The sequence below is a fragment of the Podarcis pityusensis genome (genome assembly GCF_964106645.2).
Source record: "Podarcis pityusensis genome assembly, chromosome: 12".
Lineage (NCBI taxonomy): Eukaryota > Metazoa > Chordata > Lepidosauria > Squamata > Lacertidae > Podarcis > Podarcis pityusensis.
Genome location: NC_138037.1, coordinates 44725126 through 44743352, shown reverse-complemented (window position 1 = coordinate 44743352; position 18227 = coordinate 44725126). Strand labels below are relative to the sequence as shown.

At 39.0% G+C, this 18227-nt stretch overlaps 1 protein-coding gene across 1 annotated transcript in view; it reads right to left on the bottom strand.

The window, feature by feature from the left end:
* Positions 1–18227, bottom strand: part of STT3B (STT3 oligosaccharyltransferase complex catalytic subunit B) — a 48957-nt gene that overhangs the window by 15259 nt on the left and 15471 nt on the right. Inside the window, exons 3-10 of the mRNA XM_080974715.1 lie at positions 15512–15799; positions 13701–13766; positions 11516–11615; positions 4993–5091; positions 4196–4342; positions 3750–3798; positions 2053–2207; positions 721–932 (exon numbers count right to left, since the gene is read on the bottom strand). Of these exons, the coding sequence (XP_080830841.1) occupies positions 721–932; positions 2053–2207; positions 3750–3798; positions 4196–4342; positions 4993–5091; positions 11516–11615; positions 13701–13766; positions 15512–15799 (1116 nt within the window). The remainder of the gene's footprint in view (positions 1–720; positions 933–2052; positions 2208–3749; positions 3799–4195; positions 4343–4992; positions 5092–11515; positions 11616–13700; positions 13767–15511; positions 15800–18227) is intronic.

The window sequence follows — 18227 nt, the reverse complement described above, 5'->3', positions numbered from 1 at the left end:
TCTCAAACTAAAACAGCCCCCCCCCAAAGTGTGTGGTAGTGGGGTGGCATAAATCTGTCCATATTTAACATCTGCATGAATGAGATTTTGTTTCCTTACATTTTTCAGTTCATCTGCAACATCACCCCTTCTAAAAAGGGTTCAGGTCTTTTTGTAGTCGTGCTTATGTACAAAAACCTGCATCACTAGCGCAGATAGGAAGCAGCAGCTAAAAGCTACGCTGCTAAAAAAAACAACAACCCACCTTTAGTCAAAACAAACAAAGGAATGAACCTCCAAAACAATCCCACTGTGAGACTGAAAGGAAACAATTGACAACCGAGTGTGAAAGGGAATGGAACAGAATGGCTGGAAAGGGAGAGAGATGCATCTATAAAGGGTAGAAAGAACTGTTTGATACTGAGAGCCTATTTTAAAACGTCCCCAGGGATGGAACTGAAAGCTATCTAACATTTTAATGTAGCAGCGACAGAGCAGTAGTGTGTCCGCTGCTTCCCCAGAAAAAGCCAATGAAGACCGCACATGCTCAGTAAGCGTGACTGATGGAAGGAGATGAAAAATTGGGGGAAGGGGAGAAATGGAGTACTTAGAACCCCTTGGCCAGAACAGAAGCACTACACATGCAACCATTTTGCTCTCTCTGTTTTTGCTTTTAAGGTGGATTCATTTATTTAAAAAAAATATCTAAAATCGGAAGCCATCTAGATCTTCAAGTCCCACCTTATCATAAAGATTTCCTGGGTTTCTTTTATCGTCCTCATCACTGCTATCTTCTATTGGTGGATTCTCTCTCTTCATATCATCACCCAAATAATGCTCAAAAACGTTGGAGAAAGCAATTGCTGACAGCATACAGACTACTGGAGTCAAAGTTAACATAAGACGAACCATCACTCCAGCAAAGTAAACAGCACTGATTGCATATAGAGCCACTGTAGAGAAATAAAGACACTGAGATTTACTATAGGACATTTTAAAATCTTGATTACTATCCACTTCAGAAATAAGCACAATTACTGTACACTTGAAGCTTACAGATTTGATTCCTAAAATCTGCTGTGTGCACAGAATTGAACCTACCTTTGAAATATATTATAGATTATATTTCTGAACTTTAAAAAGGGATTTCAGTTGTTTATCAAAAAAATATGGAAAATTAATCAGAACCAAATCAATATGTATGTTATCTTGCTAAAAGACATCTCAGTTTACTAGGATCTGAAGGACAAAAGAGTAGCTTTACCAAAGCATATAAATTACTTCACAAGGTTTCTGTGAACTCCTGAAACTTGACTGCACTAAAACTAGAAGGGAAAGAAGTTTTTAAAAGTTCTCACAAGCAGCATTTTAATAGCATTTTTACAAATTAATTTGAATAAAGTAATTTTCTTGCACTGGATTAAAATGCATACTAATACAAACCCTACACTGGTGGAAAGCTTATGCAAACTAAAGACAGGTATAATTTCAGAAGCAGCTAACTATAGCAATGCCCATTTTAAAATTACCTGTAACTACAGTGATGGAAAGGTTTCTCTCCCCCCCCCCCCATTTGAAACCAACCAAGTCTCACCTCTGGAATCACTGGAATTTCACCATATTATGAGCAGAGTCATCAATTTGCAAACAAAAGTATCTAAAATAACTGTAGAGTGTATTTGCTGATGAATAGATAATCTGTTAAATTACCATAAATCATATTTATCATTTTATTCTTTAATATTTTTTGCAAACCGCTTTGAGGGTTTTTCCCTTACAATCAAGCGGTATATAAATTTATGAAATAATACATAAAATTGCATTAGCCTTTCAGTGAGAAGATTCTACTTGTATATTCACAGTGGAAGCATTCAGTATAAGCCATTCTAAAAGGAAGTTCAATCAAAAGGAATCACGTTAAGAAACATATCTACTTCCTGAGGAAATGCATTTAACCCAACACTGAAGTAACAGCAGTAAACTAAGCTAATGAATCTAAGCTAACAACTAGAACATCAGCATTTCAGCTAAAGCTTATAGTTTAGCTCTGAAAAGATGGTTACTTCTTCTTACCAAAGACTCTCTCATCATTGATGTTTTTGATACAGAACCACAGCCCTGCTGGGAAAGTACACACGAGAATATGTAGATCAAAAAAGAAGGAAACCCATGTTGTAGGCTGATGTTCAGACACAGAGGCAATGATCGGGATGTGAATTTTCGCATACCTTGTTTAAAAAAAATTCAGTTCAAATTATTTTGAAGTGACGAAACTACTAAAGATAGTACAACCGAGGACTACTGAACATTCTTCAATTATTTTTGTAATGTTCTGAATACACCTTTAAATATGCAGGCTAACATTTACTTATTTATTTTTTAGCTAAAATGCATTTCATTTAACCCCAGAAACTGCCAAAAACCTATTCTCATTACAAAGCTTCCCTATGTCGCCTTGCCAAAGTGTGAACAAAGTGTGTGGATCCAATGATCAGACACATCCCTCTTTAGGGGTAAGGGGCACACAGCACAAGCAGTTAGTAACTGAGCCATGTGCCAGTCCCTTCTCTAACCTGGGGAACTGAGGCTGTGCTATCAGTCAGCCCTCAGGTCTGTGGCTGCTGTTGCTGAATGCCACGTTGGCTCTCAGTAAGACCTCCCTCATCCATGATTTGGTTATGGAGGAGGAGGCTGATCTGGTCCTGAATCACTGGAACCTGGGTGGGCGAGTAGGGTGGGGTTGGTCTCACCTAGCTGTGCCCACTTGGGTACTCAGTGCTGCATCAGGACAGACTTGAGGGTTGGGTTGGGGTGTTGCTGTAGTCTACAGAGATTTCATCTCTCTCTCTCCACACACTCTGTGTCCAGTTGTGGGGGGAATCTGCCCAGCAGTTTGCCTGCTTAAGCTGGTCTCAGAGGTGCTGCAGAGGACTCTCAGACTGCCAGCCCAATGCAAATGGCAGGCTTCATTCTGGACCTTTTTCCTCAACTGGGCAGGAAGAGGGTGAAAAGATGGGGGATACTGACATCAGTTCCTTGTCATGGTCAGATCATTTCCTGTTGAGATTTAGATTTTCAGTACCTTTCCCCCTCTGTAGAGGTAGGGGATCTATCAACGTGGTCAGCCCTCAAGAGACTGATGAATCCAATGGGTTTCTGGGGGATTTTCTGGCTGATTGAAGCCCTGACCAACATCTGGAACATCCAAATGGCTCAGGACATTGACACAATTTGCCCATGAGTACCCTCGCCTGCTTGGGTCTTTCATATACTCCAGAGCTTAGGGTGAGGAAACAGCTGGGAGGCAGCTGCAATTGAACACTGGGGTGCAAGCGGGGAACAGGTCTTCCAGGACTCACAGCTAAGCATAATTCTACTATTGATGTGCACGACATATATAGCAAATATATAAAAATAAACTCTGAAACACTTTCCCTCTTTCTTCACCTGTGAGGGGAGGAAATTTAATGCTTCTTTTTGTCATCTGGAACAATTCAGAAGTTTCTCAATGTACAAATACAGAGAGCAATGGTTTGTTCAAATGAAACCAAGGGATGAAACGACTGAATGAACTCACTGTAGTTTGCGTAAGTCAGAGTTGCTCGTATTAGGATTTAATGGGAAACTGCAGATTGTTTCAAACAGCAAATGGAAGCTTACAGTTTTCTCATAACAATAGACCATAGTTCAGGAGGTTTGTCTGAAATGGATAAAACCTGTCACCCACTCAGCATAGCCTAAATGTATGGTGCTGTTTCTATTCTACTTACCCAGTATCCCATAGTGAATAAAATCTGCCACTCCATGGTGCAATGTAACCTGAAAATTTCAACAAAACAATTTAAGTTAGTAGATGAGCATTATTATGGATTTCTAGAAAGGCTTGGATCAATATCTACTTTTCACATGTTTCAAAAGGAGAAAGACCCTGAAGAAGGACAACCGTTTTTTGTTTTAAACTAATAGAAAATGAAGGAAATACTAAATCAGTCCTAAAAAAAGAAAGAAAAGCAAGTTGCTTTGAAAATGCTTTAATGGGTGCAAAAAGCCAGCTATTACACCAAATGCTGTTTCTATAGATAAGGTTGCTGAAGTTTCTTTTGAATCATGCAAACATTGTTGGGAGGCCTGAAGGGCTCATTGAATCTTGTGGATTACTCAGGGCCTATCTGAAACTCTATTTGTCAATGAAAAGCATTTCTTTTGTATGATTTACCTGTATATGTTAAATAGATGACACTCAAGAATACAACTCCAGCAGCTAGAGATATACCCAGGAAGAACAAGGTCTGAAATTCTTGCTTTGTAAGCCGGTCTCTCATATACTGCAAGAAGGCATAGGCCTGCAGCAGTGCGAATACACCTGGTTAAAGAAAGACAACCTTGGTTTAAGTTCTCAAACAACATTTCAATCCTTACTCTAAGCTCATTAATTTTAATTATCCTTTCATGGCATAGGAAGTCAAGGGGGTGTGGATTGTAAACAGGAGACAAATATATTTACCATCCTTTTAACTGCTTATATTTTGCCCTTCAGTGAGGTACGCCATTCAATACTCTGTTCCCATAAGTAAACAAAAACTCCAATTCTCTTATGGATCCCTTTAGCTCAAATATGCCACATTTGGCTGTCATTTGGTTACTAGCCAAAATAGTGTCTGTGTGACTGATTACAATACAGAGTAACACCTTCATAGTGAGTATTTTCAATGCATTAAACTGTTATTTTATTTAGGGATTTTCTGAAGTGCACTGGATCCTAATTAATTTTATTGTAGATTGCCTTGAGGCTCTGGTGTAAGACAACATACCATATTTTTCTGTGTATAAGACTAGGTTTTTTTCCTAAAAAATAATGTCCAAAATTTGGAGGCGTCTTATACATGGTAAGATCCTCCCCCAGTTTTCTTAAATCGGAGTCCCCCAAAATAGGGGGTAACTTATACACGGGGGTGTCTCATAGACAGAAAAATACGGTAAATTTAATATATAAAATAATAATAATTTTCTTACCTGCAGCTGCCATATGTTCACTTGTTCTTATTGGCTGAAATCCAACAAAAGGTATCTGCATGGATAATATTAAGCCCACAATATAGAAAGTACTATATGCTGTGAATGAAAAACAGCAAAAAAGGAAAATTATTATGCACACAGAGAAAGTTTTAATTTTGTCTGTGCTTAAAATTATGAGGGAGAAGACATATTACAGAGTTAAAAGCAATACTCATAATTTTAGGACTTAAAGCAGGGGTGTATCTGTCCCCATCTGCATGTTTCCATCGGGAGGAGCATAGAAAGAGGACCATGTCCTTCAGTTTGTCGTCTGGTTAACGGAATGACTTCCAAGCACTGAACGACTGGTATATCACAAGTGGACTCTTTATTCCTACGTCTGCAATTGTTCAAGGTAAAATCTCCTTAGGACAGAAACTACATTTTGCCATTTTTATGGATGTTTATTGTTTGTTTACAGATAGTTGCCTTGGTGATATTATCTTGTGTTGATTGCAGGAAAATATACAGCAAGCACAAAAGCAAAAATATTGATCGAAAATGTATTGTAACTATATTGTAACTTTTGGATAAATGTTCTCTGAATTTTTTAAAAAGCAAAAATATATGAATAAAAACCATGTATAAGCTAAAATAAAACACGAAGTCACATATTGCTGCTAAGGATTAAACATCCAATTATGAAACTGCAAAATCCTGTATAAATAAAAATGTTTTCAATTGACATCTGAAAACCAACAATGAGGGAGACACAATGAAGATGATTATTTGAAAGTTGAGGCTGCACCACAGAGGTGGTCTTTCTACATCCTCCCCACTTATGAACCCTGACCTGGACCCAAACAGAGGCTCCTTCCCTTGCCACCAATTTTAAAGACTGAATTGCCTGGTATTGGAGGAGGCACGCTTACAGATATTTGGGCACCAAGCAGTTTAGTTGCATAACATGCATTTTTGGGGATGTCCAAAATACAGCAAAAGTGAGCTTAACCAGCTTGTATAATTATTATTGTATGTAGATTGCCAACTATTTTTTCTTTGCAGCTCCATCTAGGCAAGATGACATAACAATGCCCTGGTAAAACTGGATATTCAGAATAAAGCTGCTAATATATTTGATATTTTCCCAGTTTATGAACACAACATACCTCTACCAGCTTTCCTTATAATTGTGGACTATGTTCATTATACTTTTGCATCCTCAATCAAGCAGCTTTATTTCAAATGTCATGATCTTTGCACAACACAACTCATTTCACTAAGACTCATTTATCAAAACATTTCAGTCAATAGACAATGTGTTGGAAACCACAGAAACACACAGTGATCAATGGCATACCTTTTTGCATAATTTCTCCCCTTTTTCTTTCAGTTCAGGGTTTGTATCTTCATCTAACCAAGATATTTACACACGTAACTCTAAAAATGCCAAGCCTGCCACTATTTTGAAATTCATGTCACAAAATTATTGCAACACTGCCATCCTGTGGCATTTAACAGCAATTAGGATCCATTGTCGCATTTACAGTTTTGTGTTCTTCCATTATGCTAATTACAAGAGTTTATTAATTCTGCACATCAACTCCCCCACCCGGTAACACTTTAGATGGCTGCAAAAACAAATTTATTACTGTTTGCTCATATGAAAATGCTAATAAGATTCCTAAGTCTGTGCGAAGGGAATATAGACCCATTCCATGCCATCCCAATATCCTTTGCAATTCTGACACATTTTTCACAATGATACCTTCATAAAGAATTTTCCTCCATCCTCTATAACAGGCATGTCCAACAGGTAGATCACTGGTAGATCATGGGCTCCCCCCAAAGAAGCTGATCAACTGTGGCTCCTCTAAAAGAAGCTCAACATTTTTCCTCCTCCCTGAAAAAACTCAGTAACTTTGACCCGAGCCCCCCAAAAATGGGACCTGAACTCAAAAAAAGGGGGTAGATCACTGTCAGTTTTTAACTCTGTGAGTAGATCGCAGTCTCTTGGGAGTTGGCCAGCACTGCTCTATAGTATTGATGCTAGGTAAAGGGACCCCTGACCATTAGGTCCAGTCGTGACCGACTCTGGGGTTGTGGCGTTCATCTCGCTTTATTGGCTGAGGGAGCTGGCGTACAGCTGGTCATGTGGCCAGCCTGACTAAGCCACTTCTGGCAAACCAGAGCAGCGCACAGAAACGCCGTTTACCTTCCCGCTGGAGCAGTACCTATTTATCTACTTGCACTTTGACGTGCTTTCAAACTGCTAGGTTGGCAGGAGCAGGGACCGAGCAACGGGAGCTCACCCTGTCACGGGGATTCAAACTGCCGACCTTCTGATTGGCAAGCTCTAGGCTCTGTGGTTTAACCCACAGCGCCACCTGCTTCCCAATATTGATGCTAGCAGGGGATAAAAAGGATACGCATCAGCCAGCAGGATTCCCAAACTGGTAGTGCTGGGAGGTGTTTAATTGTTGCTGCTTGTCTGTAACTCTTTCCCCAACTACTTTTTCCTATTTGGCCAGAAAGCAGACTCTGAATCAGATTTCTTTTTTTGGGGGGGGGGAAGATATCAGATGGGGAAAGGATTAGCACCCTCCTCTTAACCTCTACATAACTCTTGCCAAAGAGTTTTTAATTATAAAAACTTCACCTTGAAATAATTCAGTTTTGATGAGCTTGCTTCTTTAGATACATCACAGCATGATGAAAGCAGAACAGTCGGGTCTAGACTGTATAATTAGACGGTGAGCACAGTTAGCTTGAATTGCAAATGGACATTGGACCTCCCTTTCTCAGACTTCCTGATATGGTTAGCTCACACTCACCGGCAGGTTAAGGGCCTTAGGTGTATTTCAGCAGCACAGAAATTCATTTACTGACTGCTTTACAAATTTCAGTTAAAGGCTATCAGAATACAATGATACAAGATTTTTGCACCATCCGTTACCAGTCCTTTGGCAGCAAACACAGCATTGCTAGTCTTCCCTAAATACACTAAGTACTTTTGAAAATCTTCCACCACTCAAGTTTCTTTTTGAGGACACCATTGGCAGAATACAGTCTCAGAGAAGTTAGAAACTGAAGGATGGGCTGTTCTCACTAGAAGAATCTTTTGGAAAAACACCATAACAACAATGTCCATCTATCAAGATGATCCTGATTGCTGTAACCTTTCTAAACATAATACCAGATGTCTTAGTTATTCATTATCTCCTCATGAAACATTCAATCCTACACTCGAAAGGACTAACCTACAAGGCAGTTTCAGTGCTGCTCAATAATACAATGGCAAATTCCGTTTGCTAATAACTAACAAAACTGTCCAGCTAATTAAGTATTATGACAAATGGGAATGTGAAAAACCATGTGAAAAAAGAAGAAGTTATGGGTCTACTTTGTTCCACTTATTTTCAATGCAAAGGCGGCAAGCGTTATCCTGTTGAACAATTCAAAAGTTGCTTTCTTATGCATATAAGCAGAAAATCAGATTTATGCTATATGTTAGCCAAGTGTTGTAGGGAAGGGGCAGCATTCAATGTAGACTATACAAGAGTAAAAGAAAGTAGAAATCCTGCTATTTATAGCACATCACATATATGTCTTTCTAAGCAGTATAAGAATAAATTTTACTTCCCTTAACAAGCAAAGGACATTACATGTGCATATGAAGTTAAAAACAGTGATATGAGAAAAGTAATACGATGTGCCTACTATTTTACCGGTTATCTTAGCAAGCAACATCCCATGGTGTCATCCTGCTTGTGTAATGGGCTTTTGCAAAAGCCTTCCCCTTGCACTATGGAACTAGCCACCCCTATACTTCCCTACGTACCTCCCCACCCCCAAACTGCTTTGGAGGGTTGGAGGACCATACAGAAGAGACAGGTGGGAGACACCGCAGCAAGAAAAGGAAGCACAAGTTCTCTCGTGTCCACTGGATATCCATAACATTGGCTACTGAGCATTTTTCTATGAAATATGCATTAAAAGTGGGACCTAAAAAAGTTGTTGCAGCATTAAGAGTGACTCCTACACACCCTGTTCCAGGATAGCCACTGTATTTCTTCTTCCCCTCCTCCAACAGATAATCAGTATTCTGCAGCTACTGGGCATGATCAATCCTCATTGAGTATAGAATGATAAATAGTCCTTCAATTCAGTCTGGATATTTCCATTATATTGTTCATTTTCCTTGAAATGTGTTATTAATTGCTAGCTAATAAACTTGAACATCGAAATTCTGCCAGCTGCTTTGGTATGGAAGTCAGATATAGTGAAGGATCACTTAAAATTATGTTTACATTAAAATTGCTTAAAAGTAACAAGCCAGAAAGCCTGTTGTCCTAAACAAAAAAGAGAAAAAGACTGAAAGACAATCAGCTTTGTTCAACGTGACCAAATTCTATTCTTAATGTCAGTATGTCCGTGCGTAGAATTAAGCCTACAATGTTGCTTCTGATTCAAACTAGTTTTCTGCATGTATATAGTACTTTACATCCTCTCAAAGTTATTTGAAACTAGATTTAAAAGCTCTAAATTGTGACAAATATTTGTCTACTACTGTTGCAAATGTTTACCTTTACCGCTAGACTGCTCTAAAATAGATCACAGGGAGCTTATTCTGTTTATGAAGGTTTTTTTCCTTTTATTCAGCACTGTAACCTTTTGCAGCTAAGCACTTGCAGAAAATCTTCTGCAATTTTCCTAAACTGATTCAAAAGTAGTCACACTGATGTCAACATCAATAACTCCGCATCAAATATGCATGAGCAGTCAGCAGGAGTTTAGTCAGCATTGTAGTTATGATGCCAAGTAGGTCAAATAGAATCTCAGTTTACATCCATTTACAAAAGCCATAAAATATGCCCAATTCTGGCAAAGAATTTACATTCCGGAAAAGTTCTGTGAACATCAAATGATCCTGAACAAGATTGCGATGCAAATTAGACCATGCCCCATTAGTTTTTTTGTTATTGTATGTGTGTCTGCAATAAAGAAAATCATACCAGGCTTCTTTCCCACAAAATTTCATTCTTTCTTGCTGCTCGCTTGTATGTGGAATGTCCGACCTGAAGGTTTATGTCAGGGGCGAGATACTGAATCACATACCCTCCTCAGTCCATTTTTTGTCAGGTGACCATCAGTCAATCACCTGACATCACATAAAGTCAGGTATTCAAAATGCAAGCTGTAAGAGCAGGAAGTGTTTTATCACCATATTGGTGCTATAGTGCCCAGCATTAAGGCTGCATACAGGCCTCTGATTGCTCTTTAATAGTAAAAGGCAACACAAGAGACTTATCTCCAATCGAAGAACACATATTTACAGAATGCAATGCACTGTAGCATGTCACCTTTCAGCACAGCAGAATTGCAATTTTTCCACTGTGTAGTTGGCCTTTTTTTAAAAGGGCTTCTTTTGTGTGACAAGTGCAGAATTAATTGGGATAGAACAGAGCATAGGAACTCAAGGAAAAGCCCTAGCAATGTCTAATCCATGGGTAGGCAAACTAAGGCCCGGGGGCCAGATCCGGCCCAATCGCCTTCTAAATCCAGCCTGCGGATGGTCCGGGAATCAGCATGTTTTTACATGAGTAGAATGTATGCTTTTATTTAAAATGCATCTCTGGGTTATTTGTGGGGCATAGGAATTTGTTAATTTTTGTCTTCAAAATATCAGCATGTTTTTACATGAGTAGAATGTGTGCTTTTATTTAAAATGCATCTCTGGGTTATTTGTGGGGCATAGGAATTCGTTCATTTTTTTCTTCAAAATATAGTCCAGCCCCCCGACAAGGTCTGAGGGACAGTGGACCGGCCCCCTGCTGAAAATGTTTGCTGACCCCTGGTCTAATACATGGCATCCATCAGCTTCAGGACACCAAATTGTACAGCGAAGCAGACAAGATTAGTATAAAGCTCCTCTCACACTTATACATCCTACTGGGGACAGAGACTGAGAGGTTAGTTGCCTCCTTCTCAGGGTGGAATCAAAGCTACTTGCAGGGACAATGCCTGATATCATTGCACTGGGATGATCAACTGTCATTCATTACCAGCTTCATCAGTCCCATTATAAACAGTTCTGTCACACACTGGTAATAGTAAGAAAGTTGCATACATTTCTGAAAAATTATCTTGAGATGAATGACTGCCATGTTAAATTATCATTTTGTTTAGACTACATTGTTCATTTTGCAGTATTATTACTCTGGTTATTAGCTGCCTTAAGCATATTTATTTGTAACAAACAAACAAACAAACAAACAAATAAGCAAGCTTCCTTATGGCAGAAACAATAAGCAATGCAATGCAATGCAGGATGATTTAAAAAGTAAAACAAATCTAATAATTCTAATAACCTTATTGGAATTCTAATAATTCTGTTTTACGATTTTGCCTGTAACTGGACAAAAGTAACCACTTAAATTAAGTTAAATTCATAGTCATTTAAATTGAAAAAGGAAGTAATGTGATTAAGAATGGGAAAACCCCCACTTTTCATTCAATCTCAGCAAATCAAAACACTCACCTATGTAGACCCTCCTACTGTATCTTTGCATCAACAGGAGCACAAATACATGCAGTGGAATAAGGTTGATGATGAAAACATAACCACCCCATGCAGAAACCTGAAAAATAAACATATCAGAACATAATGCTAATTTATACACATTATTGTTAAACCATTAAACTAACCAACATGAATTGAATTTTGTCTTCAAGACAAGATAATCCAGGCCACAAGGAAAAATCCACAGGACAGAAAGATTTCAGTAGAAAGCAGATCCAGGAAGCATTTTTTACTTATTCCTCCTCAACTAGTCTTTTACACAGATTATACACATTGTACGTGACCTTCAACGTTAGCTGTACTCAGAGTAGACCCATTCAATGGACTTAATTAACTTAATTAAGTCCATTGATTTCATTGGATCTACTCTGGGTATGCCTTAGTTAAGATTTTACATCATGGCTCTCAGTGAAATGTTTTCCAGAATATTATACAAACCATCACTTTACTACTGTTAATATGAATTATTATGTATTAACATAAAGAACTACTTTTGTGATTTATATAGAATGCATTATAATGTATTTGTAAACTTAATAAAAGAGTAAATAAAATGGGGGACATACTATCAAGCAGGAACTCATTAACTCCAATTAAGAAGACTGCAACATTAAGCAATTTGCCAGTTAGTTGAATTTTAGACGCACTATTCATTTTACCAACAATGTCAAAATAAGAACTGCAATGTTTTCCTCTACAATGAAAGGATATAGTGATTAACACTAGTGAACAAACAAAGTATGAACAGATCTGTAGCATCCACACCTTATGCACCATTGAGAGCCTGGTCACACATATGGCAACCAAGTACAGTGGTACCTCGGGTTACAGATGCTTCAGGTTACACAATTTCGGGTTGCGCACCGTGCTGAACCTGGAAGTACCGGAATGGGTTACTTCCGGGTTGCGGCACTTGCACATGTGCAGAAGCGCTAAATTGCGCTTTGAGCATAAGCGCCGAATTGTGACCCGCGCATGCGCAGACACAGCGCTGCGGGTTGCGAACTTGCCTCCCGCACGGATCACATTCACAACCCGAGGTTCCACTGTATCTGTTATTTTCCAAATGTAGCAACTTTTAAGAAGAAAAACACTTAACTTTAATAATCTAGCATATATATCAAAATCCAGAGTGAAGTACTTTAAATAAAAAACTAGTGTTAGCTATAGTACTGAAACTATTACCTCCTTCCATAAATATATCTGCTTGGATCTTGAGAAAGTCACTTGAGGCCCTTCTCTGGGTTCTTTCCTCGTCTCCCTTAAGAGCTGAAGTGGGTGGTTACTAAGCAGAGGGCATTTTTGATGGAGGCGCTCTGAAAACAGAGCATCCTTCCCCAATGAGACTCACCTGGCACCCTCATTAAGATCATTGCACTGCCAGGTAAAGATATTTCTAGATTCCACACATTTTAGATTTCCCCATTTGGAACAAATGATTTCTGCTGGATTTTAAAGACTGCAGTGAATAGTCTCGCAGCAGCACAAATCAGTTCATCTGGTCTTTAGGATTAGAGAGACCTAGTTCACACACCACAGTAAAGCATAAGTTTAAAATAAGCTATGTGCTGATGCACCCTGCTCTGGTACCCACAGCACACCTCTCTTGCTGACGCCATACTGCGGAATAAACAGAATCTCGCCTGTTGTGTTGTTCAAACAAATGCCTGTGGTGACCAAGATTTGCAGATCACTTGCAGATAACCACGTGCCTTGGTTTGGATGACTCTGGCTTCTTTCATTCTCAGTGCAGCAGCATATGCTAAGTACCACAGGAACATTTTAATAGGGTGCACAACTATGCTGCTCATTCACTCTTTGATGTGAGGTGCAAACTGGGCAAGTGGCATGCTTAAAATAAATCTTCAACTAACTTCAGTCAAGATACAAAATGCAAACCAATTCTCTAAAGTGAAGAGGCATTTTCTGTTAAACAAACTTTTCAAACCTACCATCATATTTATAAAGTCAGTGTTTTCAGACAAGTGCTGTTAGACTTTTTTCTATCTTTAAATGTTGCTCCAATATACTATTAATAAAAGCAATTACAGTGTACAAATAAAGAATGTGACTTGCACATTTGGGTTCTGCCAATAAATGATTTCAAAGTCACATTATGTACATTATTTAGGATACCACTTACCATGTAAAAGTAGGATAGGCAGCAGCATATGGTCCAGAAGACTGATCCAGTTTTCACAGACTTCACCTACAAATGGTGATTTGTGTTATAACTCAGCAGAAACAAGAAAAAATGTATCATTCAAATTAAAAAACAACAATTAAGAGCAGAGGTTGAACTAAATATACTTTTAAGGTTTGCATCAGAATTAACTAAGGTACTTTACTGGGAGATTATTCATTCCATTACCACACTGATATGCTTCCGACATAGTATTAAACAACTGTTTGGTGTTACATGTTCTCCAGGCACACGTGCACTGAAGATTTCCCAATACACAATGCACTGTGGGCTTCATGCCACAGCTGGGCATGGCTTATGCTCTTTCTTTCTCTCTCTCTCTCTCTCTCCCTCACACACACACACACACACACACACACTAGGGTGCAGTCCTAAATGAGCTTATCTGTTATGTTTGTATTATGTATACTAATATTAAAGTTGCATTATGTATTAAATTATATTGTATAGCTCAATTTTTGTAACAATAGCAAAATGTCACCAACTTTAACTATTAAACTTTTTAATATTTGATTATTATGACTTCTACTGCACTTTTAAACATGCATGTGTTAGACCGTGTAATACAATTTTAGGGTCTAAACTACACAAACTTCTAAGTAATGATATCCTGATGATCAAATCTGATTTGTAGGGAAAAGCCAGTTCAGGAGTTGATTTAGAATGAAGCAGCAATGGGGGAGAGGGGAGAGGAGACCGTTCTTAATCATGCCCTCGTATTACTTTGCTGCTACACCTCACCTCTCCCAAGATACCTCTGAGGGTTAACACATGTTTGGAATCCTGTGGGAGGAAATGGGACTTGGGAGAAAATAGATTAGGAGCAGAGAACAAGCAGGTGGGAAAGCAATAGACTAATGCACCATTACTATCTCTAATGTAACCAATTATGATCTCTATTAGTGTCAACATGACCCCATCAGACCACTTTTAAAAGTCATATCTACAAGAATGTTACATTTAACAAAGGATACTGTTCAAAGGTTAGGAAATAAAGGTCTTGGATTGGCTTAGTTCAGGCCACTTCCATCAACATTATTTCAGGAACATGGGTTTAGGAATTTGCTCAAACTGATGACATGTTAAATGAAACTTGCATGGCTACTGTTTATGACTGCTTTGAGCTGCCCTGAGAGTTTTGTTAAACTGATAGAAGGGTGTGTGTGTGTTTTAAATAAATAATAAAGTAATGCTTATGGCTGTTGAATTCTTATCACTTATACTTGCGATCCCTCTAGTTCAGAGCTTTCCAAACTGTGTGTTGCAACACATTATTGTGTCGGCTGCAGTGTGTAGGTGTGTTATGGGAACACTCCCCATGCTCCTCCTACTTTAACCTCCAGATTGCTAGTAAAACTGAATTACTGTGTTGTGAAATGATGCATGTCTAAAAAGTGTGTCACCAACATGAAACGTTCGGAAAGCTCTGCTCCAGTTAAAAGGCCCTGAAGAATAAGTTGGCCCTTGACATAATGCAGGAAGTGTTCAAGCAGTATCTAGCTAAAGACCATGAAATATTTCACCAGTTCAAAACCAGTTTACCATATAACAATGCAACTTTTTCTTTTGGAAAGAGAGTAATTAGCATATGCGAAAAAGGCCCTCAAATTTTTAAATCGTTGCTTTCTTGTGAGTACCCGATTGAAGAAATCTAAAATCAAAGCCAATTTAAAAGGCAGAAACAACGAAGACAGATTCAAAATACTAAAAGACAGTGAGATAAAAATTATGAAGCATGAGTTGTTACTTACCCACAAGTAGTATGTGAACTGCAGTGCAAAAATAGCTATCCCTTCATTGTCAAAAGACCCTGCAACTGATCGTGATATGTAACCTGGTACTATCGCAATAAAGCAAGCAGCTAGAAGCCCTGCTCCCTGGTTCCACAGTTCTCTGGTGAGCAGGAAAGTAGAAATTGATGTAAGGCCGCTAAAAACTGGTGCTAGGAACACGCATACATCTCTTATATGGACAGTTATGTTAAGCATATTTAAAATCCAATGTATAAGGCCAGCTGTCACCATCAGCCCTGGGTAGACCTAGGAGAGAGAGTGGAAGTGATTTACCAAATTGCAGACGAAAAATGCATTTTTCTTCTATTTGAATCAATGTTACAGAAAGACTTAAAATATATTAATGTAACCCACATGTAGAAGAGATTGTTATTTCCACAACCCATATAAGACCAAGCTATTACTAGAGCCAAACGTCTTTTTAATACACACACACACACACACACACACATTTTCATTAACATTTTCTTCGGTAACAATTGAACATACAGATATATTTTTCAGTATCAGCATTGAATTAGCTTTAATATTATAAAACAACATATAATATGGTATATAATTCAGGTTTCAAGGATGGCTAAGGAACACAACAAAAGACACCTGCTTAATCTAAATTGCTTTATAAAAGATTTTCACAAACTGCAAGCAAAAAAATCATATTTTATGAGGGTGGGCCCAGGATTTTTCTCAACACCGCCTGTATGGATCTAATTGTATTTAAAATCCAAATGAGCATAAAGCTAATGTTCAAAAAGCACATAGGCCATTAACTAGAAAATCTGGAGCATTAAACCCTAGCTAGCTAAATGAATCCAGTAGCAGCTAGGGAAAGGGGTACAAGATAAACAAGAGAAGCAATCTCAAAAGCAGCCTCTACAGGGGGAAACAAAAAGATTGGGGGTGGGGAGCAGAGAGACTATTCATGCAAATATTTTAAAGGGGGTATTTCTAAGGATCCTACCACAGATGGCCTGTATTCTTTCAGACACTTTTTTAAAAAGAACATACCTCATTATATGTTTGTAAATCTTGAATTGCCTAAAAGGAAGGCCATGAGATATGATAGCTGACAAATAGGAGAGATCATCAGGGGGTTTGGGCTGGGTGTTCATCAGTATGCGGATGATCCCCAGCTCTACCTCTCTTTCAAATCAGAACCAGTGAAGGTCCTGTGTGAGTGTCTGGAGGTGGTTGGAGGCTAACAGATTGAGGGTGAATCCTGACAAGACAAAAGTACTGTTTTTGGGGGACAGAAGGTGGGCAGGTGTGGAGGACTCCCTGGTCCTGAATGGGGTAACTGTGCCCCTGAAGGAGCAGGTGCGCAGCCTGGGAGTCATTTTGGACTCACAGCTGTCCATGGAGGCGTAGGTGAATTCTGTGTCCAGGGCAGCTGTTTACCAGCTCCATCTGGTGCGCAGGATGAGACCCTATCTGCCTGCAGACTGTCTCACCAGAGTGGTGCATGCTCTAGTTATCTCTCGCTTAGACTACTGCAATGCGCTCTATGTGGGGCTACCTTTGAAGGTGACCTGGAAACTACAACTAATTGAGAATGCAGCAGCTAGACTGGTGACTGGGAGCGGCCGCCGAGACCACATAGCACCGGTCTTGAAAGACCAACATTGGCTCCCAGTACGCTTCCGACCACAATTCAAAGTGTTGGTGCTGACCTTTAGAACCCTAAACGGCCTCAGTGCAGGATACCTGAAGGAGTGTCTCCACCCCCATCCTTCAGCCCGGACACTGAGGTCCACCTCTGAGGGCCTTCTGGCGGTTCCCTCACTGTGAGAAGTGAGGTTACAGGGAACCAGGCAGAGGGCCTTCTTGGTAGTGGCATCCGCCCTGTGGAACGCCCTCCCAATAGATGTCAAAGAGAAAAACAACTACCAGACTTTTAGAAGACATCTGAAGGTATGCTTAGGGAAGCTTTTAATGGTTAATAGACTATTGTATTTTAATATTCTGTTGGAAGCAGCCCAGAGTGGCTGGGGAAACCCAGCCAGATGGGGTATAAATAATAATATTATTTATTAATATTAATATCAATAAATAAATAAATAAAAATAAATAATATCTTACACCAAGTCAGGTCATTGGTTCATCTAACTTAGTACTGTCTACACAACTGGCAGCAGCTCTCCAGAGGTTCAGACAGGGGGTGTTCCTAGCCCTACCTAGAGAGGCTGAGGATTGAATCTGGGACTTTCTGCATGCAAGGTGGGTGTTCTGCTGAGCTACAGCCCTTCCTCAGGGTTGCCAAAAGTAATATAGCTATCACCTATTTACTGAATTTCATTTGCTGAAGCCACAGCAGAAAGCATCAAATAGTTTATTTACAGAAATAGTACTTCTGATTTTGAAAGTTTATGGCATGGGTTATATGTACTAAGGGAACGCACCCTAATATAAAGCTAAACTGAGTAACCCAAAACTATTACACAACCACATCAAGCAATATTGACACCGTTTGCTGCAAAAATTGGCAGAGCTATGCTTTATGATATAATAATTCAAATCAGAACAGAAAAATCAGGATTTTTAAAAAGAGGAACAAATTGATTTCATTAAATGTTTTATTGATCAAATGTGCAAGGATTCGTTTTATTGACTAGCATCTTGTAAATCTACTCAAACAGCACTTCTTAGATTGAAAAAGGAGCTAACTGGTGTTCAA